The sequence below is a fragment of the Betta splendens genome, chromosome 7 (assembly GCF_900634795.4).
Source record: "Betta splendens chromosome 7, fBetSpl5.4, whole genome shotgun sequence".
Taxonomy (NCBI): domain Eukaryota; kingdom Metazoa; phylum Chordata; class Actinopteri; order Anabantiformes; family Osphronemidae; genus Betta; species Betta splendens.
Window position 1 is genome coordinate 16,880,711 of NC_040887.2, and position 23,645 is coordinate 16,904,355.

General features: G+C 44.1%; 2 protein-coding genes and 1 long non-coding RNA gene across 3 annotated transcripts in view; 1 reads left to right on the plus strand and 2 right to left on the minus strand.

The window, feature by feature from the left end:
* Positions 1 to 1,990: 1,990 nt before the first annotated feature.
* On the minus strand, positions 1,991 to 4,063 carry LOC114859466 (Ig-like V-type domain-containing protein FAM187A). The gene is made up of 5 exons (XM_029157629.3): positions 3,743 to 4,063; positions 3,297 to 3,574; positions 2,827 to 3,180; positions 2,427 to 2,653; positions 1,991 to 2,295 (listed from the first exon to the last, which is right to left on the minus strand). The coding sequence occupies exons 1-5, from the start codon at positions 3,929 to 3,931 to the stop codon at positions 2,069 to 2,071; spliced, it is 1,275 nt and encodes a 424-aa protein (XP_029013462.1). The 5' UTR covers positions 3,932 to 4,063; the 3' UTR covers positions 1,991 to 2,068.
* Positions 2,545 to 4,464, plus strand: LOC129604347 (uncharacterized). Its single transcript, XR_008695146.1, has 2 exons — positions 2,545 to 2,683; positions 2,777 to 4,464. It is a non-coding gene; the product is annotated as an uncharacterized LOC129604347 (long non-coding RNA).
* Positions 4,465 to 13,279: 8,815 nt separating this feature from the next.
* The window catches only part of oprl1 (opiate receptor-like 1), a 32,953-nt gene continuing 22,587 nt past the window's right edge, over positions 13,280 to 23,645 (minus strand). The window contains exons 3-6 of the mRNA XM_029156449.3: positions 21,142 to 21,229; positions 20,483 to 20,665; positions 19,851 to 19,941; positions 13,280 to 14,662 (exon numbers count right to left, since the gene is read on the minus strand). Coding sequence (XP_029012282.1) covers positions 14,115 to 14,662; positions 19,851 to 19,941; positions 20,483 to 20,665; positions 21,142 to 21,229 — 910 coding nt within the window. The 3' untranslated portion in view covers positions 13,280 to 14,114. The remainder of the gene's footprint in view (positions 14,663 to 19,850; positions 19,942 to 20,482; positions 20,666 to 21,141; positions 21,230 to 23,645) is intronic.

Genomic DNA, 23,645 nt, shown 5'->3' on the forward strand with positions numbered 1-23,645 from the left:
CTGTAAGAGCCAAACTCTCAGCCTCAATCTGCTCTACTCGTCTCAGAGATTTACTTTTAGAACTGAAGCAAAGCACCTGAAGCAAAGCACTTTGATCCACTGTCCTCAGTTACATTCCATATGCTGTCCCCCGCACACACACACACACACACACACACACACAAACACACACACACACACACACACACACACACACACACACACACACACACACACACACACACACACACACACACACACACACACTTGTGAGTCTGCTTTATCTTCTATTTTCTGTCCCTCCAGGTGGTGATTGTTTCCTTGGGCATGTTTTGCAGGAAAGGAACTAAGAGTTAGAACATATTTAATGACTGTGAATCTCTAAAACAGGTTCCACAGTGGAAACTAGAAATCGAGAATGCCGATGCTAAACCACCAACTCCATCACATATGGAGGTGGTGAGTCTTCTGTGTCCATGACCACATCTACTGGTCCTCATCAGTCCTCAGGAATAGATGCTCCCGGTTCTCTTCATATTAATAAGACTCTAGTAAAACCTCCTCACCGGTCAAACCTCGTCATCCCGCTTGTAATGCAAGTCCTTCGCAGGGACGTAAGGCGTCTCTGATGTTGTGGACACAAGCCAGGCAACATTTGTATCTACAGTAATCTTTTACATCAAAGAAAAAAGGAGCGAATAGAAATGACAGACAGGAAATTAATTATTTTGGGACTAATGAAATAGGAAGGGTGAGTCCTCTGAGATTTAAATGACAGCCTCTCCAGATAAGCTTGAAGGTCACTTAAAGGTGAAGATTGCAGTGATAGTTGTGAAGACCTGCAGCGTCCTCAGGTTTAATAACCCAGACTGATCAGTATCCATCTCTATGTAGAAGGAAATTAGAAAAAATGGGGTGAAATAGATCAGAGGCGTGAAGGGCACAGAGAAGAGCTTATCAAATATTATTCATTAACAGTTGATTTTGATGTGTTTTCGTGACATGTTTATGCTGTGAAGAAGGAAATTCATGAGTTTTCTGTTCTCTACCACTGGAACCTGATGCTGGACACCGACACCAACCACCCGGGCCTCTCTGGCGTCTGTGATATGATCTTAGGTTCACTCCTGTGTCTGCTCCACCCTCATCTCCCGCCTTAAAATGTGTGGACACACTGTGAGGGGAGGAATGAGATAAACACGTACAAACATCTAGAATTGAACAGCTGGACACTTTTCTAACTGTAGACAAAATATAAAAGCTTAAGTATGAAGACATATTAGAGTATGGAAAGGTTAGCATTAATGATAATGACTCTGCATGTGTCTGTGATGTCTCCTGTGGTTCTGCTGAGACTTGTCTTGCCTCTTTATACCTCCAGCTACTGAGTTCACTGAGTTACAGTTCACTCAGTCAACAAGATGAATGATAATTAGTCAGAGCCGAAGCTCTGGCTTTGCCATCGATGCGGTGGAGGTGTTGTGTGTGCAGTGTTGGCTGGGTTTAAATTAAACTACCTTTTTATTCCCGAGGGACAATGAGGTGAGGGACCTGCTCTCTGTTCATACATCCTGCAGTGAACAGCCTGGCTACATTTCTGGGTTGATTAATGGCTGGAGCTTCTCCTCCTTCACCCTCCCCATTCTCCACCTGCTGCTGTATTTATGTGTGTAACCACTAACTCACACACAGGAAGCAGAAAGAGGGATTGTTACACTCTTACCTGCAAAACGACTCTGCAGCTGTTCACACTAACAGCTGGTTGAACCTTTCTATAAGTGGAAGAGAACTGGCTGATTTGCTCATCAACTGTAGCAGGTGCTCATGCATCACCTGATTAATTCCAGTCACACTAACACAAACTCTCCAAACTGATTCTATATAGTTACAGCTGCACAGCTGCTATACAGAAATGAGAGTATCCACAGTAGCAAAGCAAGTGCTGGTGATGCTGAGATGAAGGATCATTTGGGTGTTGAACCTTTTTTTCTGACACAAGTTTCGCCAAAACTACACTTAGCAAAGCTTTTGGCCTTTATTATTGCTCATTAGTGGTTGTTTAAATACACTTGTACTAATTTAAAAGAATTTAATCCATGTATATTTCTCCATTGTCCCTTAAGTGTCTGACTCCAGCTTTGACAAACACCAGCAGGCAAAACACAGCCGTCATGATGGCAAAGGATTGGAGCACAGTCAACACAGCCTTCTGGAAGTCAGGGTGTGATGTCACCGACTGGCTCCGCCCTAGATGGGCGTAGACCAGCAAGTGTATCTCTGCAGCCCGGCGGCCCTGCAGCCAGCAGTAGTAGACGCCTGAAAGAATCAGTAGTGTTAAAACAGTATCATGTTTGAGGAAGCAGGTAAACAGGACAGACGGGGAACAGGACGGATGTAAATATACTCTGTTTGTGGATGGATATAGTCCAGTAAAGCGTGGTTTTTACCTGAGTCCTGTGTTTGTGCAGGTCTGAACAACAGGTGATGTCCAGCGTCTATCACTATCCTGGCGCCTATGATGCTGAGGTTAGCCGCTGTTTGGTAGATGGGTTTAGATCCTCGGTCCCAGGCTACAGCCATGCTGGACTGAGCGCCAGGGCAACCCAAGGCCAGGCTGCTGTCTGCTGGATGGTTCACGTAAAACACTGGCACCGCCGATGGCCGAGAGGCCGAACTACCACACACACAGGATGGACCACAAACTGTGAGTTGATAGGGGTTTCGATTTATTAGAAACCATTACAAGCATTCTGAATTTTAAAATGCTGTTACACTGGTGACAATTGTGTTGCTGCAGCTGGATCAAACCACGCTGGTGTTGGTGTCGTGTCACTGTAATGAGCTCACCTGTAGCCAAGAAATGTCATCAGAGAGTCCAGTCTGGAAGGACGAGGGTCTGGAGGTGGACACGTTACTGTACAGCTCCGCACTTCTAACGTGGCCTCAACCCTCCTCTGCTCCAGGTGGACAAAGGCCCGAGGCACCGCCCTGGAGCCGCATGAAGCCACCGTTTGGTTGGCTCGTCTGTAGCGCACGTGCAGGTAGTTGGACTGGAGGTAGCAGAGTCCCACGCGCACCTGCTCCCCAGCCACTCCACAGCGATTGCACACTGACCAGGGCTGGAACCTGGTGAACACCTCATACAGGGGCTGAGCTAAGCCAGCAGAGGCAGCTCTGTTTCTCATGTCCTGCGTCTTGAGCCTGCAGAAAACCAGAGATGGATCACTGTGGTTTAGATGCAGGTTGTCACCACCACTAGCCAAAGCTCAATAAATTCAAATTGTCAGTCATCAATAAGTATCAGCCCGTCTCCTCACCTTGAACTAGATCTGAGCATATGCGCCTCCTGAATGTCCAGGTCATAACCGTAGAAGAAGTCTTTGTGGGCAGAGCCACACATATAGATACCAGAGTCACCGGGAGCCGCCCTGAAGATCAACAGGCTAAAGAGGCGGATGGAGAATCGACTACGCAGGTCAGCACTGTGAGGGATGTGGCTTGTGTCCAGCACCTTGTTGCCATGGTAATCAGTCAAGGCTTTGGTCTCCGCAGAGTGTCCTAGATGCTTCTTAAAGAACCACACAACGGACTGAACCTGAAATGTACAGGAGACCAGAACACCAGAGAACTTCATACAGGCCGAGATTTCAGACAAAGAAAATTTACTGATGGTTATTGTGATTGATAGAAACATTGTATTTCCAGTTGCAGCAGGCTATGTTGATGCTCTATAATATTAGGACGCAGGATGACCAGCTGTTACCTGGTGGGGTTTGCAGTGACATGGGAGCTCCACCGTGGCTCCAGCCAGGTGGGCGGCGTTGGTGAAGGTCAGGAAGGCCGGACAGGCACGCGTAGCGAACACGTCCTGCGTCTCCTCAGGAGCCTCGTAGCTGCAGGCACTGGGCCAGAGCAGGAGGAGGACGAGTGGAGAGGAGACGGGAGAAAGCATCAAAGCTTGAGGAGGACCTAAAGCAGCTGAGGAACAAAGCGCGTGTCATTTCAAACAACAACAGAACCCTGTCACGTCGCGTTTATGTATTGAACCGCATCATTCTTGCTTTTAGCTGTTTCAAACTAACATGTTTTTCTTCAGTTTGCTTTGGCCTTTGGTTGCTATAGTAATGTTTTCTGCACTGGCACAGAGTAAAAGTTCTGATATATTGTATAAAAACTAGAGCTCTATAGTTTAGTCTTTCACATCACATAAACTTATCATGAGTAAAAGTATTTGACTACTAATACTAAATCTAGATGGGCCCTTTAATTATGCTACAAGAGAGGAGAAATAATAAATTGTGAATTATAGTGGTTTTGATGTTCACTAATATCCTTACACTAAACACCAACTGTGTATTCTAAATAGTTTTTAATTCCATAATTGTACAATGTTTATTATATTTGTTTAATATTACAATTTTCTGATTTAATTTAGTTTTTCAATGTGAATGTTTGGGATAATTTTCCCTAACGTGACTCATTTAATCCATAAATTATAGATGTTATGTTACAGAGCTTTTACAGACTAATAAGATTAACGTGGGCCAAAATAATGGAAGAGTCACAGTGTGAACAACAGTAACAGCAGCACTAAACCAGGAGGAGACGCACTGAGCCTCAGGACAAAGTGCTGCTCATGGGTCATAATCCAAACTGAAGTGTTCACATTCAATCCATCCTGCAGGAGGTTGTCGAGTACACAGAAGGTAGAAAGTCCCTGAGCTGTGTGTGTGTGTGTGTGTGTGTGTGTGTGTGTGTGTGTGTGTGTGTGTGTGTGTGTGTGTGTGTGTGTGTGTGTTAGAGGTAAACACTTGTGGCACCACAATCACTGGGGAGGAAAAAATATTACACAATTACAACCTTATTGTGTAATATTAGCTTGCTATGTCAAGCTACAGGACACATCTGCACCAAAAACATAAAACTACCCATGAATATGGTTGAAAGGTTCTGATTCACCTCCTCCTGTTCAGTGGCAACAGAAAAGAATGTGTCTACTCCACAGGCCAGATGGCAGGACTCAGTTTCCGCCAGCTTCTATAGTCTAACAAAAAAAGGTTTTGTCGGCAGTAAACAAAAGAAGCAACTCTAACGATCTGGCATCTCAACATGATTCTAATAAGCTTTTAACATGACCACAGAAAACATGGCTAGAAAATGGTTAAATCAGACCAGCAAGCGACAGCATGATAATAAGCGGAGAGAGAGTGTCTGGCAGATCTGCCCTAAACCAATTAAGGCTCTTTTTTTTGCTTTTTGCTTTTAGTAGTATATTTTAGTATATGAGAAAAATATATACTGTACTCCTCTTGATTAATGTTTTTTTGTTTGTTTTTATTTGTCCATCCTAAATATATGTGATGTCGCAGGGTTTGTGGCCTGACCGTATCCCCTGGCACCACATCGGGCCCACACTACGAGGCCGGCAGTTGGTGGGGGTCAGCAGAAGAGACCACGCAGGCAGCAGAACACCATTTGCTTACTGTCATTCATGGGGAGGGTTGTTCTACATGTCAGACTTCAGACACAACACGGACAGGTGTGTTCTGCAGAAGTTCTCTGATGACTCTGCGAGTGATGGACTGATCATCGATGATGACGATGCAGAGTACAGCAGTCTGCTGTCATTCCATCGATGCATATCCAGGGAATGGACATTCAGAGAGTGGACTCTTATAAATGCCTGGGTGTGCATCTAAACAATAAACTGGACTGGACATGTAACACAGATGCACTGTGCAGGAAGGGTCAGAGCAGACTCTACCATCATGGACCAGGACTCTCACCCACTGGAGGACTCTGTCTGCTCTGGAGAGCAGCTTCAGTAACGGACTGATCCACCCTAGCTGTGGAGCGAGATACACACAGAGATACAGCAGGTCTTTCCTCCCTGCTGCTGTTAGATTATACAATCAGAACTACTGACTACTGACCTCCAACTACATTCACTCACCCACTGCATCATTGGTTATGTAGTAATCTCCTTTGCACAATACTTGTGCAAACTCTGTGCATGATTATATATCTAGTCTATATTTACACAATGTACAACTTTTCTGTGCAACATTTGTTCAAACAGGTACAAGATTTGCGTTTAAACACTGTGCAATAACCCTTAACAATGACCTCATACTCACTCTTGTGCTGAACTGTACTGCGTTGTACTGTGCCAACACAAACTGTCTTTTATTCTGTTGCTGTATTCTCTGCTCTGTACTTTGCTGTTGTGTGAAGCAATTTCCCCACTGTGGGACTATTGAAGGTTTTCTTATCTTATCTCAGGTCTCTGGCCCGCTGCCCACGTGGCCCCAGGCAGGGACCGCAGCCCCTCCCGAGTGCGCCCCCCCAACCCCCACCATGGAGAAGCAGGGGGCAGCGGAAAAGGCACCTCAGGACCCCACAGTTCATCCAGACGGTTTGGTGGAACTACTTTTCAGTAGCCCCAGTCCCTCCATCAGACCTAATTGGATGAGTGTGGAGTAATGTAGTTGGGAAGCAAGATACCGGTAACCATCCCACTGCACCCCGCAACCCCCCAGCCAGGAACAGATGAGCCAGACCCAGGGATCGCAATACTACTGCCCAGGCACCACAAGCAGCGCAGCCAGAACAAACCTCACACCTCTGTCACACATTCTCTCTCTCAAACATGCCCAATGCTCGCCCCATGTAGTCCTCCACTCAAACCTACACTCATACAGTACTTTTACACATACAGTACACATACTTTTACAGCAATGTGCAATATCCGATCAACCCATGGTGGAATTACCCATCACCTCAGTGTGCATGTGTGTATATATAGGATATATTTTTAATTTTACTTAAACTGTAAATAATCTTGACGCTGCCCTTGTTTTGTACTGCTGCTGCAACATGGAAATTTATGCATGGTGGGACGAATAAAGGTCCCCAGACACCGGCAGGGAGACCCGCCTCCGTCCCCTGGAGACAGGCACACGCCAGCCCTCCAAATGGCCCTACCCCGGCACCTGAGTGCCGGTTCCCGCAAACACCATCGCCGAAACCGGTTCCCAAGCGACCACCCCAGTATCAACCACCCCCGTTGCCCCATCCCGTTGGGCCAGCAGGCACTCCAGGCATCCCTACCTGGAAGTGGAATCAATTAGAGTGTAATTCTAGTTATTTTATTTGAACAAGCAGGCAATGTATCTAAGGTGGTGTAATCTAACAAGCTGTTTAAGTACTGAGTAATACTAAATTTATCTTTAGTTTTGGGGATGATTTTCTTTGCAACACATAAGGCAGAAACAAGGGTGTGTGATGTGTTTGTCTCTAGACCAAACCACTGAAACTAGATCTCCTAAAAGACAGAGTGCAGGGGCTGCTGGGATTTGACACCGTGACCAGGTTGACAGGTTTTCACATACTTGCCAAATTTGTTGACCAGAAGGTATCTGGGCTTTTTATTTTATTATTATTTAATTTTTTATTATACGACTAGACACTCATTTACGGAGGCCATTGGAGTTTTCTGTGGGATGGTACTGACAGTGGAGGTCGAACCTGAAGCCAGAATCCATTGTGGTCTAGAACGAGTTGAACATGGCAGCAAACACCCGTGGACGTTGTTTGTCCTCCTGGGTTCATTGTTCTTCTCGCTTCTACATCCTACACCTTCCAGGCTGCTCTGTGTGGCTCTGCTCATCCCAGGTTGTACTTTCCAAACAGTCCTGAAGCATCATGTCTCCTCTTGACTCCTCACACGCTGACAGATTTCTTTACTTGCTCGAGGACTTGTCTGTGTGTCGGCCAAAAGTCCCACTGTGAGGTGTGTAAATGGTAGAAGGTGTTTTCATGTATAAGGGCAGACGACACTGGTTTGGTGTTATTAGTATATAGGTTTGTTCTGTTACACATGTTGGTCGGTGTTTGATGCTATGAATAAACTTGACCTGGCTCCAGTATCTTCAGCTGTTCAAACTGTTGTCACTGTTGTGATCCACTGAGCCATGTCAGCCCTCGTCATGGATCCCAGTACAGAACACTGGTTGTACTGGGAGAACAGAAAGAAAATAAATAAAGATACTAGGTAAGATTTTGAGTTTGTGCAGTGAAATGCTGTCTTGGTAGCAGAGAGTCAAGTAAGGACACATCACAACATCCCAGCGTGAACACTGCCCAGGTCCAAACACAGACGTCCACTGTTGGCAGGAAGCTGCTGCTCTGCAGTAGTTGGCAGCTGAGCAGCCGATCAAAGGGCAGAGAAGGAGGACGTGTTGTTCATTCATTCTCCAGCCGGCCCTTCAGGAGAAGAGCCCGAGAACAGCGAGCTTAATGTTCATAGGCTGTTTGCAAGAAGCGACACTTTAACAGAATAAACAGTGGCAGCATTTATGCATGGAGAGGCCGGTTACTGGCTCAATATTAAATAAGAAACTACCTGAGAAAAAGGAGAAAAAGTGACATTAGTTTAAAATCTAAACGGTTTTATTTTATTATTTTTCTCCTACATCCATAGCTTCTGATTCCAGCCTCTGTCTCTGTGCTGCTGTGTTGGTACTGTGTTCATGTGTAACCATTCTTCTCCAGTAACAGTAGCAGCTGTACAGTATGCTGCTCTAGTGCCGACTGGAGTTTTCACTCTTACTTTGCAACCAAGGCTTCAATCATCTCACATACTTTACAAAGATGGCCTGTGCTTTTAAGGGAGGCTGGGAGATGCAGGCATGTTGATGGAGGCTGAAGCAAAAATCAATTCGCCTGCAGAGGCCGACTCTAATGGAGGCCAGCAGCAGGTGCAGCCGCTCTAGATCCTCCAGACGCTGAAGTTACTCAGTGCATTTGTTTTTCGCAGATGTTGGAGGGCTGTGTTGTTTTAATGGTCAAAAGAGACAAATGCCATCTGCCATTATAACAAAGTTACATTTCCCTGGACAAACAACGTCCAGTACAAAGCTGGTTTATTACAGTGGTTGTAATGAATCTAAAAGCAGTGACTCAACGGTGTCATCGACCAGTTTCCTGATCTGTCCCAGTTTGTCCCTCTGCCAGTAATGTGTTAGTCAGAGAGGCTTCTATTTCTGGACCTACTAATTGCCTGGCCACTAATTCACATGAGGATGTATTTGTGACTGCATGACAGTTTAATTAAACATGTGTGCACACACGGGGTTTCCATCATTTGCATCTATATGCAAATGTCTGTTTATAATCTCTGGGACTCGTTTCAGACAGAAACAAAGGAAGACAAACACGCGTTTAGACAGAGAGCAACCAACAGCAGGCAGAATTCAAAAACCACAATCATAATATTCCAACAGATAATGATTATAATTATAATTGTAATAAAGACAAACATACAACACGTAGGGATGAGCTCAAGCTGAAGACTCAATAAAGAAACAAAAACATAATGGCGGAATAATCCTGGTTCAGCCAATAATGTGCAGACTGTTGTTGTCTGCGACTGATGGTTCAGGCACAGATGAAGTAGTTGGTTTGTCCTTCAGTACCTCAAAACAGCTGATTTTCTTCATTTATACAGAAGAGACATATTGGTCGGCTGAGGAGACAACGAGAGGTAAGTGGTTTAGTGACTAGGTAGAAACGTCTCCTGTTTCTGTGGAAAGGTAAAGTAGGTACAACTGACCAATTAATACTAATGTAACAATGTCTGCCTTTGACAAACTACTGTAACTCACTAGGTTAAGTTGGTTACAGTTAAAAACTAAAACGTCATTCACATTGGTCTGTGGTGAGGAAAAGCCGTTCACCTTATGGAAAACCAATGAGTTAACAGGAAGGAAGAAAGGAAGGAAGGAAGGAAGGAAGGAAGGAAGGAAGGAAGGAAGGAAGGAAGGAAGGAAGGAAGGAAGGAAGGAAGGAAGGAAGGAAGGAAGGAAGGCTGCTGCCCTGTGAAGGCTTCGATACTAAACAGAACCTCCCTGACTTACACGTCACACACAGCTTCCTACTACAAAGGTTTGTGAGAACGAAGAATAAACAGCTTTGACTCTCCAAGAATCGTCAGATTTGCTGTTGCACATTTTCACACTGACATAAAATGAAAAGTATGTTGTTTCAGCAGTAGCTCATGCTCCTTTCTCTCAGGCTGGTTCTGATCTGCAGACCAAGCTTTGTGACAGTCGTGAACTTAAGTCTCTGCATAGGTCACATCAACATGTTTCCACCTTGTCTTTGTGCGTCACCAGGTAGTGAGGCAGGTTCTCATCAGGTTCATGCTGTGTGTGGCTGGAATCAGCATCAACGCGTTCACCGTGTCAGTCACATTTATTCAGAACAAACTCCATCACATGACTCAGGTTTGTCATGAGTTTTAAAATTGAAGGAGGGGGGAGGGGAGCGTGTTTCAACCTGTTGCTGAGAGAATCCTTTTATTTTGGTAATTATACGTTACTAATCGACAACATTGTTGCTTGACGGCTTCCTGCTGCCTCTTCACTTTTGTTCCCGCCAACGCTGACACTCTTCTTGTAAAATCTGTGGAAAATTGCTTAAGTAATAAATTGATAAATGCAAGAACGAGGAGGAGGAGGGGGGGGGGGGGGGGGGGTGTCAGAGAAAAGTTGGTCAATTGAATAGTTTGTGACTAATAGCCTCAAGAAAAGCTCTCTAGATGGAAGCTTTGTAAAATACAGTCTAGATGTTTCACAACTCCAACACACTGTACGGCACATTCATGGCCAATACTGATTTATTCATTTAATATGCAGAGAAAAATATACAGTTTAAATTCAAGCTTCAGCAAAATTCTATGCATTGACAACAAGCTGGTAGAGAAGTACAGTCCTGCCCCACGAACAGGGACAGGGTTCTGCAGCTTGAGTCAGAGCACTCAAACAGTTCCAGCACCACAGCGGCTTTAGTTGATGTTTAACCAGCATCACGTTCTGCGGTCACAGACATTTACTGACGTTGAAGCTCCAGCAGGTTTAACATCACAGCAGCTAAACTGTTTGAATGTGCGACTCAGATATACAGATAGTAAAAGAAATACTGATGCAACACAGCTTTTAAAGTCTCCATAACAATAACAGTAATAACATCAACGTTGTATATTCTTCCTACATTTGGATTTTAACTTGACATTCATATAGTCTGTAAAATGTAAACAAATGGATGGAACCTCCGAGGTAACGCTACAGTAAGCAGGAGAGATACAGCTTCTACTCATACACCACCGGTAACAAGAGACGAGGAGGATACTGAGCGGCTCCAGAACCAGGTTTTAGTGGAACACGTCCCACTCTGCGCTGGTAAAAACACACGGTTTCCATCACAGAGAGTTTTGTGCTACAAGAACACGAAAGAGTAGCTGGAAATGTCTGCGAGTTCAACAGTGACGTTTCAGTATGGAGGTCCGTCTTCAGAAGATGGGGTCAGTGTCCGTGATGCTCCGGCCCGTTCTGTATGCTGCTGCAGGTCGTACAAAAGACACGTTGCTCAGAGCAGATGGACCAGATGAGCTGCTGGAACGTTTTACAAGGTTTAGGTTTTTTTACTAAACCAAACTGAGCTGTGTATACTCTTCTTTTAGAATTAAACTGTTCACCCAGGGTAGATTTGTTCTTCACTGGGTGATTCACAAACACATTCCTAATAAAACGCCATAGAAATCTGAACAAGTGACTTTCACAGTGTTTCATTAACAGCTGCATCTGTCAGTGAGTCAGTTCAGTCCAAACATTAACTTAGAAATGATGTCATCAGGAATCACAGCCAGGTCCTAAAGTTACACAACACTTCTGAACTTAAAGCAGCAAAAAGGTATAAAGGTTTGAAATTTTTATCTGCTGCATAAAAGGAAGAGGAAGAGAAACTTTGGCCTCTATTCCTCTTTATTATACAGTATATCAGCAATAGATCACTGTTTTTAATGTAGATGGATTTTAGACCTCATTCTGTTTTCATGGATTATAATTAGAACAAATATCAACATCTAAACTCGTCAGATCTAGAACGTCTGTGCACAACGTCAGTTACCGACTTGATTTAAGGCCAAGTTCAAAGAATAGTTTAATTCAGTCAAACTTACTAATAGGTTGAAATGAATTACAACCGACAAAGCTGCAGTTCGTAAAGTCACATGGAGATTCTGTTAAAGCTGTAGCATCAAAGTCAGTTCATGGACAGAACGTAGCATCCAACCGTCAGTGGCGATAAATATTATATAACAGTATTTACAAAGAAAACGAAAATAAGCCTCACATCAACAAGGAAAAGAACAGGATCCTCCCTGATCCTAAATCAGAATCCACTCAGTTCTTTGTTTAATCATCGACAGTCTCACTGAAACTGCAACCAAACGCTGAGAACGACAGCAAACCTCACGCTGTATTAAGATGCTCTCTGAGTTTTCATCACTACTAAACCTATACCATACAAACATATTAATGCCACTGAATGTTCCTGTACACTACAGATTGATTTATACAGTTTACCACTTTGAAATGATCCAGAATCACAAGAACATCATGTGTGATCTGTTTAAGCCCCTTTGTCCCTGGGAGTCAGAGCGACGTGATGCTGGGACTCTAACGTCTGGACCAACGTCTGGGTCCGAACACGCTCAGTTAAAGACACCTGGGATTATTCTGCCTCGGGTTCTTCCTTAGTGGCAACTTGAATATTACATAAGGTCAGTTATAATAAATATACTGGAGCTGCAGTACAACCGTACACACCGTCCTGTATGTGAGTCACATTAAAACATCTAGATCTACAGAATACAAGCTTCACATAATGGATTCTCTAAAGATGAGGCCAGCGAAAGTTTGTGTGGGAGACTCGAGGTTGACTCAAGAATCCTGTGTTTAAAACAGTGTTTGTGAGATCAGACACTTTGTATTAACTGTATGTGAGATTATCTTACGGTACAAAACAGTAGTTGTAGTTACTCCACTACAAAAACACTATAGCTGTACAGGAACAGTTCAGACAGAAGAAAGCTGTAGTTGTGTCGATCCTGTCCTAGCCCTTACTGTGTGTGTGTGTGTGTGTGTGTGTGTGTGTGTGTGTGTGTGTGTGTGTGTGTGTGTGTGTGTTTTTGTGTGTGTGTGTGTGTGTGTGTGTGTGTGTGTGTGTGTGTGTGTGTGTGTGTGTGTGTGTGTGTAAAAGGGGAGAATAAGGCTCGTGTAGCAGCTGTACTGTATGTACTGTAGCTTTGACCAGAACGTGTGACTCACGTAAAAAGATTCTTTCTTTACACTGTTTTTACTTGTTCAGTATCATCACAGATTCTATGTTTTTATGTTATGTTATGTTTTTCCTAAGTGCTTGAAGTGAACAGTTTTTACAAATGTAATGTTTCTGTCTCTGCAATTTAAAAATGTCACGTCTGTAAGATTCAGGAACCGTTGAACAGTTCAGTATGAAATTCATGTCTAGACCCAGTCATTTTGTCTTAAAACACAGCAAAAACAGCAGCAATAATAAGAAGAACATTCATGAGACGCATTTATAGATATCATGATAAAGGCTCAGCAGCACAATGCCGTCGTGTTTTTACAGGAACCATCACCAAACAAACTAACTAAAATGAGGATCCACTGCCTCCAAAAGTTACTTCAAGTGATAAAGTTTAAATGAGCTGCAGTGAAGATGTCAACTGTGACTTTCAGAGAAAGTTGTTGGTACTTTTTTTTTTATTCGCTTTAAGAAATGATGGTGGTGTCGTACATTTGGTTTCTGCAGCTCTTCATGTGTTTCCATCCAAGCCAGGAGTCAGGCATCATCAGGTGGAAGTGGAACGTCCACATCTGGTCTGTGCCAGAAAACAACACATTCTGACTTTACATTCACGTCCAGATGTTTAGCTTCTCCATCGGGTCCTAAGGTTTCTATGAAACGCATGCTGCTGTCTCACTGGAAGGTGCTGAATCCTCGGTGGCCTGAGCTTCCAGTGGATTCGCTGCATGGACCTGTGGGCCTGTTCGCAACAATCACCCTTCATTTTAAATTCTCTTCCTCTCCACCCCATACTCTTCGTCTTTGTCCCCCCCACCCCAAGCCAGTCTTCTAGTTGGAGGGTGGGAGGGATCGTGCCGCTAGAGGGCTGTGATCAGAGTCAGTTCTGTGTTGGAGCTCCTGCTCCCATGCGTCTCTCCCCTCTGCGTGGGGTCCACCCCCACCAAAGGCAGCTCCACGCCTAGTCATGCTGGATTGGGCGTGCCCCCCCCCGGCCCCCCGCAGTCTCCGGGCCTGCAGCTGTAGGCGGCCGCCACCTCTCTGGCGATGCTCCTCATGCGGCCTGACTGCTGCGTGTCCAGGCGGAATGGCGACGGGTGGCAGCACTCACGGAAGCAGCGCTTGAAGTTCTCGTCCAGGAAGGCGTAGAGCACCGGGTTCAAGCTGCTGTTCACGTAGCTCAGAGCAATGAGAAAGTGCACCAGGATCAGCGTGAACAGGCTGCTCAGGTTGAAGCCGAGCGACTGGGCCAGGACCATGATCTGGACGGGCGTCCAACACACCACGAAGGCTGCCACCACCACCAGCACCATCCTGGTGATGCGCCTCAGGTTGCGGTCCTTCTCCTTGGAGCCGGACAGGATGCGGACGCTGCGCAGACGCTTGACCATCAGGCTGTAGCAGATGCTGATGATGGCCACAGGGATGAGGAAGGAGAAGAGGAAGACGCAGGTGCCGAAGACGGATTCCCAGTAGCTCCTTGGATCAGGCAACACCACGATACATTCAACACCTGGAAACAGGAAACACACAGACCTGCGTCAGAGAGGTTGGATACATGAAGCTACTGTATAGAAGGAAGATCAGGCAGAGACGCAGACACGAAAGTGATGCTGTTGAACCTGAGCTGCACGGTTCCGGGAAACAACAAAGACCAAGAAGCTTCAAGTTTAAACACCAAAACCAATCAACGGAGGGAATCAGTCAAAGCAGGACTGGTTTACTGGTGGAAAGACGTCCCACAAAATACAAGAAACAAACTAATTTACCACTTGATTCAGTTCTTCTGCAGATGTTTAGTATCTTTTGGTTAATGCCGCTCGCCTTCATTTCCTCCCTGCTGCTGTGACACAGTCATACACACAGAGCTGCTGAGTCTCTGCATGTAACGTTATTATTCCATGATCAATGAAATGGCTGCATCCTATAGGTGTAAATCTGAGAGACGCTGCTCGATTAAAGCTTTTCTCCATCTCCAGATGTAGCACAAGAAAAGGTCAAGCTGCAGTCCCTCAGTAGCTGTTAGCACAAATCACTCTGGCTCTTCTGGAATATCTCGTCTCTGGAAATGTCAGCGGATGACTTTTACTTCTTTCCAACTCTACATTATCCACTATTGTCATATTTCTTAACCCTCAAATGAATTTGCCTCCACCCAAATAACACACATCCAGACTCAGAATAGACTCTGGGCTAATGAAGGTAAAGGAGTTTTTATGTCCGTGTCCTGCATATTGAGTGAGTCTCTCACATGTCATCAGTAACTACTGCTTCATCTCCAGCTGCCTCTTCTCTCCCGTGTCCAGGTTAAAATACTCTTAGGTTCAACTGTTACAGTACATAAAGTCTGTTTGTCTGAATGAGCCGATGTGGTGGTAGACGATGCGCCGTGCTTTCAGTCCCCTTCCTAGCCTCATTTACTCTACAGGGAAATCACATGGAAGCTGTTCAGTGGGAGCAGAGAGAAGCATCGGACGCCAGAGCCATAGACATGGAGAAAGTGGAGTAAATTACCTAGAAGAGAAGCGTCTTCTCAACTGTTACAACAACCTGAAGTAGAGGTGAAAGGACAGTGATTGTTCAATAACTGATAATTGAGACACAGTGTGAACGTTCAGGGAATCAGTAGAGTGAGTCTCTGGTGAGACCGGCCCTATCCAGCTGTTAAGAGCAGCTGGCCGTGCCTCAAAGCATCACTTTGTGTGATATCAACAAAAATCTGCAAAGGTGCTAATCAAGCAGAAACAACTGAAGTTGGAACTGTGAGCCTCAGTCGACAGACTCTGGTTTCAGTTTCTCGCACCATCATTTCCAGTGCCTCTGACGGATCAGTTCCACCACACCTGGACTCAGTGTTCCCATTGTGGATCACATTCCTCCCCGTCTGGATTCTTGTTGTACAGAACGTTGTGTTTCTTCATTTCTGGCTCACGTGTTCTGTGGTTCGTGCCAGGCAGCGCTCTGTTTTCTTCCTGTCATCGGGTTTCTTACATTTGGGTTTTGAGCTCATCCTCCTGCTTCCTCTGGTCCTGGTCCTTTGTGCGTTTAGTTTGTCTTATAATTACCGTAGCGTTGACTTGTCGAGTCTTTATTGAGTTTAAGTTTTTATTCCAAGTTCTAAAATTCTATTATGTAGTCGAGTGAACCTTTGACTGATTGTCCTAATTTATGTCTGGGATATTTTTCTCTGACAGCTCAACGTGTCACAACCTCAGGTTTATTCTTAATAAATGTAATTTCTCTGTCTCTAGAAAACAAATCATCGACTATACTGTAATAATCATAACTCTAACAGCTCACTGATGTTACTGTTGCTGTAGCATAATGGCCTGCGAGACATCAGAGCATCTGTGAACAAAGCGTTAATGTTCTCCAGTTGGAGAATCAGCAGGTTTTGTGCTCTCATCCTTTGTGTAGCTACTGTGTCCCGCTCCATTCGTTTATTGTTCATCTGCAATAATTCAGAACCTGCTCATGCGTTTAATGCTCACATTTAGCGTGTAGCTGTGACTGAGCTGTGTGTGAGGGAGTGATGTTGGGCTGCAGGTATCACTAAGGAACCAGACAGTGACTCCAAACCAAAGCATGTGTTCTTTGACTAATTGACCCAAATGTCATCACACGACTGAGACTCCAAATAAACACACAACTTCTTTTGGGAGTGGAAACTAAAGGGCAAAACCATTAGATTTAACTTTAAGAGATAAAGACAAGGAACCAAACCTTGAGCTACTGTACCAGTGGAAGTCACACATCAAGCTGCTATTAGGCCTAAGTGGACAATCAACCCAATTACACAACAGACGTTCTGCTGCATGATGCACATACAGCGCCACCTACAGGCCTTAGTAACATAACACAGGCTGTGTGTTGGCAATCATGAGGAGCGTGTGCAGTGAGTGGTGGCCGATACAGGCCATAAAGCAGCACAGTAAGATGAGCAACCTGCGCATACATACATGTTACATCATTTCACCAAGCTTCAGTGGCTCGAAGATGCAGATGATCTTTTTAAAGATCTGGTTTCCTCATCACATACAGTACAGTCGTTTAGAAGACACAAGCTGCCAGGAAGCGCACATTTCCTACTCATCTGATGGATTAGTGAGGGCCACTGCTGGTGACAGCAGGGTCACTGCTGATTATTGCCTCCTTCCTGCCACTGTGTCCTTGGGCAAAGCTTCTGACCCCAATTATTGAGAGAGGTATGCTATGACAACCTCTGCAGCCATCACGCTATGACGCCACTGTCTCCCATCCTGCTTCAGAGGAGGAGGAGGGGGAAGGAACACAGATAAAATAAACAGCTCTGAGACAGGGCCAAGAGTAAAACTCTAATGATGTGATGGAGGAAGGGCAAGTATGAAGAATCTGGAGCAAGGTGAAACAGATGAGGATGAATGAAATGGAAGAAATATGAACTGGTATAAATACTGGTCAATAACGAAAATGCAAAAAAGTACAGAAGATATTAAATAACATACTGTAAAAGAAGATGTGAATCAAATGATAAAGATGACCTTTTAAGAGTTATTAATTTAATAGAAAATAGAAGAATATAAAGACAGACGAAGAGAGAACAATGAAAGAACAGAAGGTGTGAACCGCAGCTCTAGACACCGGTGAGTCTGCAGCTGTGGCTTCACTGTAGAGTGGACTAATAAAACCATGATGCTATTAGATGGAGACTGGATCAATAGCTCCCACTCAGACCTGCTGTTCCCCTGCTAACTACTGCACAGCTGATACTGACTGGGCTCAGCATGTAGTCATTGCCACCACTATCCTTTATCTGGTCATGTCTGAGCTTCTCCAAAGACTCATCGAGATGCGACCAGTGACTCAGCATCACTAAAGGAATAATCCACAAAATGCCAAGTGGTGTCACAATTTGTTACAGCTGATCAGTGCTGATGTGGGTTTGGCTTCAGGTTGGTCAGAGTTAACAGACGGATCCATTGAAGCTCTGGTCTGATGAAGGTGAAGAGGATCTAAGAGATGCTGTAAACCCGCTTAATGTTGGAGCATCTGAATCTTTGTCTCCCACCAACTAATGAAAGTGAATCAGTACCAGGACACTGTGTGCATCATTATCACTGACAGCCTGCTTCATTCTCTTCATATCTCTGTACATTTCAACAGCTATTGTCTCAGAGCATTGCAATAAATCTACTTGTTTTTAGACTTATTATTGAATTAATTATCACTTTCATTACATTTATGCAATGTTTCTGAATGAAAAAGTCTGAACATAACATCATGTGATGAGCCCTTCAAGGTTCTTTCAAAATGTACAGTATGCGTTCAGCATTAATACTGATGAAGATACAGTAATTCCAAGATTGTACATTTTTGCCACATTTAGAATAATTTCAGCTTTAGGTAAAATGTGCACACCTGTAATTATCTCATTCATTTAAGTTGCATCCAGTGTTTTGAAATCTTTCCCAAAGCCCAAATCTTTCCTGGCTGAGCATTGATGTACAGTATCGTTACTTATGGGGTATTATTGGATGTTTCATAAGGTAAAAGGGTCCAGTAACAGAGTTGCAAAGCATTTCCATAGCCTGCAGGGTAAATATTAACTCTGAGAGCTGTGCCCTCTACATGGTCATAAATAGTGAGTCTGTCAAACACAGGAGGAAGCTCCAACAACCAGCCAGCGCCCAGAGAGACAACGATGGAGAATATGTTTATTATTTATAACTGAGGCAGAAACGCTGAGCTGCTCGTTATGAACAGCAGGTTGTATCATCGTGGCATGTTTTGGTCATTTTTAAACATTAGGTATAAGATCAAATGACAGAGTTACTGTAGATTTGATGTCCATTTTAGGGCTAATCACACACACACACACACACACACACACACACACACACACACACACACACACACACACACACACACACACACACACACACACAACCCTATAAGGCAAAGTCCCTGCTGTGCTGCACACACACAACCCCAGCTCCACTGCAGACGTTTCCATTAATATTAGACCATAAATCTTTGGAGGGGGGGGGGGGGGGGGGTGTGAAAGCCTGAGTGAGATGATTTGTAGTAACAAACACACACTTTGTGTATAAAGCGGGACCCAGCTGGATCCACTCAGCAGTAACTGATAAGCAGTCATGAAACCAAAGAGGAAGCTGCTGTAACTCATCAGGTGTTTCAGGAAAGAGACTGTGATGAAATGAGAGAGTGTCGACGTGAAAGAGTCAAACCTTTATCAGCTTAAAGTCCTGAAATGCAGAGGTGAGGTCACATGAGTCATGGTAATGGTTTTATTTAAGCATTTGAGTTCTGAGATGCATTTAGAGTAAAGTAAAGGAGTAAGGTAAACCCACACAGAGCACCATGATGATTAGTGAGGCCAATACCTTAAAGTCTATTTTTTAATTGAATTTTATCAATCCCATGAAATGAAATGAACCTCGCCTTCCCAATTTTGACCCATTCCCTAAAGGGGAGCACTGGGCAGCCACAGTGCAGCACCCGGGGAGCTAGTGCAAGTGTCTCACTCAAGGACACACTTGGTGCTGTGGTGGGCTTAAACCTGGCACCTTCTGCTCCCCAAGCAAACGCTCAACCCACTGAGCCACCAAGCCTCTTAATGTGAAGTTAATCTGATGGTGTGTGCGTGTGTGTGTGTGTGTGTGTGTGTGTGTGTGTGTGTGTGTGTGTGTGTGTGTACTCACTGTTGTGCTCACGTTCCTCCTCCACATTTCCCAGCACCATGGCTGGGACTCCAAAGGCTGAAGCCAACACCCACACGCAAATATTCACCACCTGAAAACAAGTTAACAACATTTGACCAAGTTAAATGTTGATCCTTTTCCTGAGGAGCAGTTGATCACAATCAGCAGGTTTACTCTGACTGAAGTGTTAAATGTTTTACTCAGCACTTAATAAATTCACATCCCTGTGAAGCTTAGTAAAATTATATCCCTTCCTGTAACAGCCCCAAAATCAGTTGAAGTTGGAGTCTTTATGTGTTTTTTTCTAACTATGAGGATTATAATTAATGGACTGTAGCTAAACGTTTGCTTTGTTTACTGGGACAATTCAATGCTCATCAGTTGCACTGAGAAGTCTCATACGTCTATTAAAACCAGTTTTCATGAGATAATTTAAGTCTCAGGCAGAAATGGAATAAATGGATATAAATGTGTATTAACAATTAACAAAAATTAGGAAACGCCTCTACAGAGGTAAAATGAGCCCAGTTGATGACTTGACCTCTAGAGTTTTGTGACAGAATCTTTTTCCCACACAAAAACAGCCACAAAGTCATTTGTCAAAGCATCTCATTTCGCAGCTTCTCATTCACCTTGGCCTTGTGGGGGGTCCTCATGTCCAGAGCCTTCACCGGGTGGCAGACGGCCACATATCGGTCCATACTCATCACCGTCAGCGTGAAGGTGCTGGTGAACATGTTGTAGTAGTCGATGGACACGACAGCTTTGCACAGAGCGTTCCCAAATGGCCAAAAGCCCAGAAACACGTCGGTGCCCTGCAAACATCCACGAAGTACACAACCAACATGAAATCCTCCAGTGAAATGTGACAGGAAGGGTCAACAGCATGAGGAGTCCCTCAGAATAAATCACGAAGAAACGTGATTTACTGTAAATCATCTGACACCAACTGTTGTTTTCTACCTAGTATTTCTACAGTTCTATTCAACATTCATTGATTGGAAATTTATCTTGTTTCATAGAAACAGTAAATTTCTGGTGTTTAACTTCTACAGTGCATCTGACTCAAGACACACATAATAAGTAAATGAATGAATAGACAAACAGAAAAGGAGAGAATCAAATCTGGAAATCTGGTGTCCTGATGTGTGTGTGTGTGTGTGTGTGTGTGTGTGTGTGTGTGTGTGTGTGTGTGTGTGTGTGTGTGTGTGTGTGTGTGTGTGTGTGTGTGTGTGTGTGTGTGTGTGTGTGTGTGTGTGTGTGTGTGTGTGTGTGTCTGATTGACCCCTACCTGGAAAGGTAACGTAGCCAGGAACAGAGAGTCGGCCAGAGCCAGGTTGAAGATGTAGATGTTAGTGGCTGTTTTCATCTTAGTGTATCTGACAAGAGAGAGAACACAATTAAATGATTAAAACTGATCCGTCAACCATTTAACCAGTCAAACAAATCTTGAGACCTGAAGTGTCTGCAGCTCATACGTCTTTAAACCAGTGATGCTCACTGGTTGTGGTTGTTCATCTGAAGTTGAAAGGATCAATAACTCTAATACAAACTAGAGGATCAGTTAAATGTTTCCTCCACTTCTGTCCCCAGTCAATTTAGCCTCAGGCTCATTTCAACCCCCTTTAGTAGCATCACAGTGACCACAGCGATCTGAACACTGATGATCTCCAACAGCCTCGGTCCTCTACAGTTTCTATCATCACCGATTAAGTGCTGTCTGCCATCGTTTCATTCTTGTCTGTCACGTCAAACTGTCCAGACTGTCTCCGTCATTCTGTCTGGTCCAGAACATCTAGTCATCTCCTCCGTTCTGCCTTGTCTTTCACTCTTCACTATCTCTGCTCCTGTCACTGTCTACTGAACAGCTGTGTGTGTGTGTGTGTGTGTGTGTGTGTGTGTGTGTGTGTGTGTGTGTGTGTGTGTGTGTGTGTGTGTGTGTGTGTGTGTGTGTGTCACATCTACATTTGTGGTTGCAGCTTAATGACTCCACAGCGTTTTAGAACCTTTCAGACTAAAGAACTAAAAGCAGCACCGTTATGATGGACGTCATTAAGCACTGAGAATTTGTACCTGCGTTGCATTTTATTACTTATTACTATTTCTTTATTTTGCCAACACTGTACAACACACTGCTGCTGTGGATGCAGTGACTCTGCGTTTACCATCTGTCCCTGTTTCTCTTCAGTCACAACATTCTTATTTTAAAATGAATTATTTATCACATGCCGGCACTCGGATCATATACTGTACTAATGAGGAATGAATTCAGTAACTACATATGGAGTTCGCTGTGACACACCAGGCCTGGATGGAGTTCACATCTGGAAAAGCAGACATACGTCACATTTTCAGGCAATTAAGATCCAGTGAAGAATACAGAAAAATTAACATTTCCATCATGAATGATGATCTAATCAGTTTAAAGCTCTGATATTCACACAGAGTTAGACTGAAAAAGGAAACTTTCATTCTCAGTAAGATTCCATCAAACATCTTTCTCATGTCAGTTTCACAATAAAGGAAACACCTTTACCGCAGATAATGACATCAAGTATAACTTCTAGAGTATAACGTCTAAAAGATCGATACTCCCTACATTATCCAGTCATCATCAATTTTTTGAGAGTTAATGTTTGCTACGACTAAGTGTGTAAAATCCAACAAAACTTTGATTTAGCAGAAATGGATAAAACAACATTTTATATAAAAGCAAGCAGGAAACGGATGAAGAATAATGCATAAATATGCATCAGGCAGATGACTTAATGACCAGGAGGCATCGAGCTGAGTCCACAGGACTCGTTAGCTGATGCCTCATAATGCAAAGCAGGATTAGGAGAAGGATCCAAACGTCTCAGTCCGTTATTGTAGATACTAGATCCACCAGCATCACAGCAGACAGACAGACAGACAGACAGACAGACAGACAGACAGAGCGCAAACACCGCAGTCAGGCGCTCCTTCAGACCCATAGCTCTCTATGAGCAGTGAGGGAACGGCTGCTGCAGCTGCTAAACTGACCACAGCATCCTAATACTCCAATATAACGGCCTCTAAGGCCAATACCACGACATCCCTTCACCAGGGAGCTATTAAAGTCCTTCTAGGCTTCCCAGTAGTAGGAGCCAGACCAATTAATTAGAGGAACCAACCTCTAAGACCTGAGACAGACAGAATTTAAATAAATATAATTTAATTAATAAATGTTTTAACATAAACACAATGCAAGACAAAGGAAACAGGAAACTCAGTGCTAAAACAACTGAACGTCACTTCAAAGCAGGATAAAACTCTAACTAAAGATGTAAACCAATACAGAATGCTAACTAAGAACACTTAAATACAACACTGAACAAAGGGCACGGACTCCACATTAACATGACAACATGACTACACAAGAAACAATCCAACATTAACACGTGCCATTAAGTACACGTGCCAGGACACGCAATGCACAACACAATGGCAACTCATGGAAAACACATGAGGGCAAACCTAAATCACAGAAACAGGAAACAAACCAGGAAGTGACTGGCAACAAATACACCAGACAAGGCTGAACAAATGCGCACCCAGCAGGCCGGAGGGCGGGGGTGCAACACGGACGGTGTTTAGGTTGTCACAGACTCATCGCATCGCGCTGCTCAGCCTTCAGCACGCTTCAGAGGGACACAAATGACCCGTCATACATATTGTCCTTATTCCTCAGCCTTTGACAGAAACATTAGGGTTGGTGGAAATAATGCATCTTTGACCTTCTCAGCTCGATAGTCTGGGACCTGCACCAGCTGC

Bases quoted from the DNA above. Each gene is read 5' to 3' on its own strand.
- LOC114859466 (XM_029157629.3), bottom strand. From the start codon at position 3,931: ATGCTTTCTCCCGTCTCCTCTCCACTCGTCCTCCTCCTGCTCTGGCCC. The intron at 3,575-3,742 runs GTAACAGCTGGT...TGTACATTTCAG, and splicing joins GTCACTGCAAACCCCACCAG to GTTCAGTCCGTTGTGTGGTT. The intron at 2,654-2,826 runs GTGAGCTCATTA...TGTGTGTGGTAG, and splicing joins ATGACATTTCTTGGCTACAG to TTCGGCCTCTCGGCCATCGG.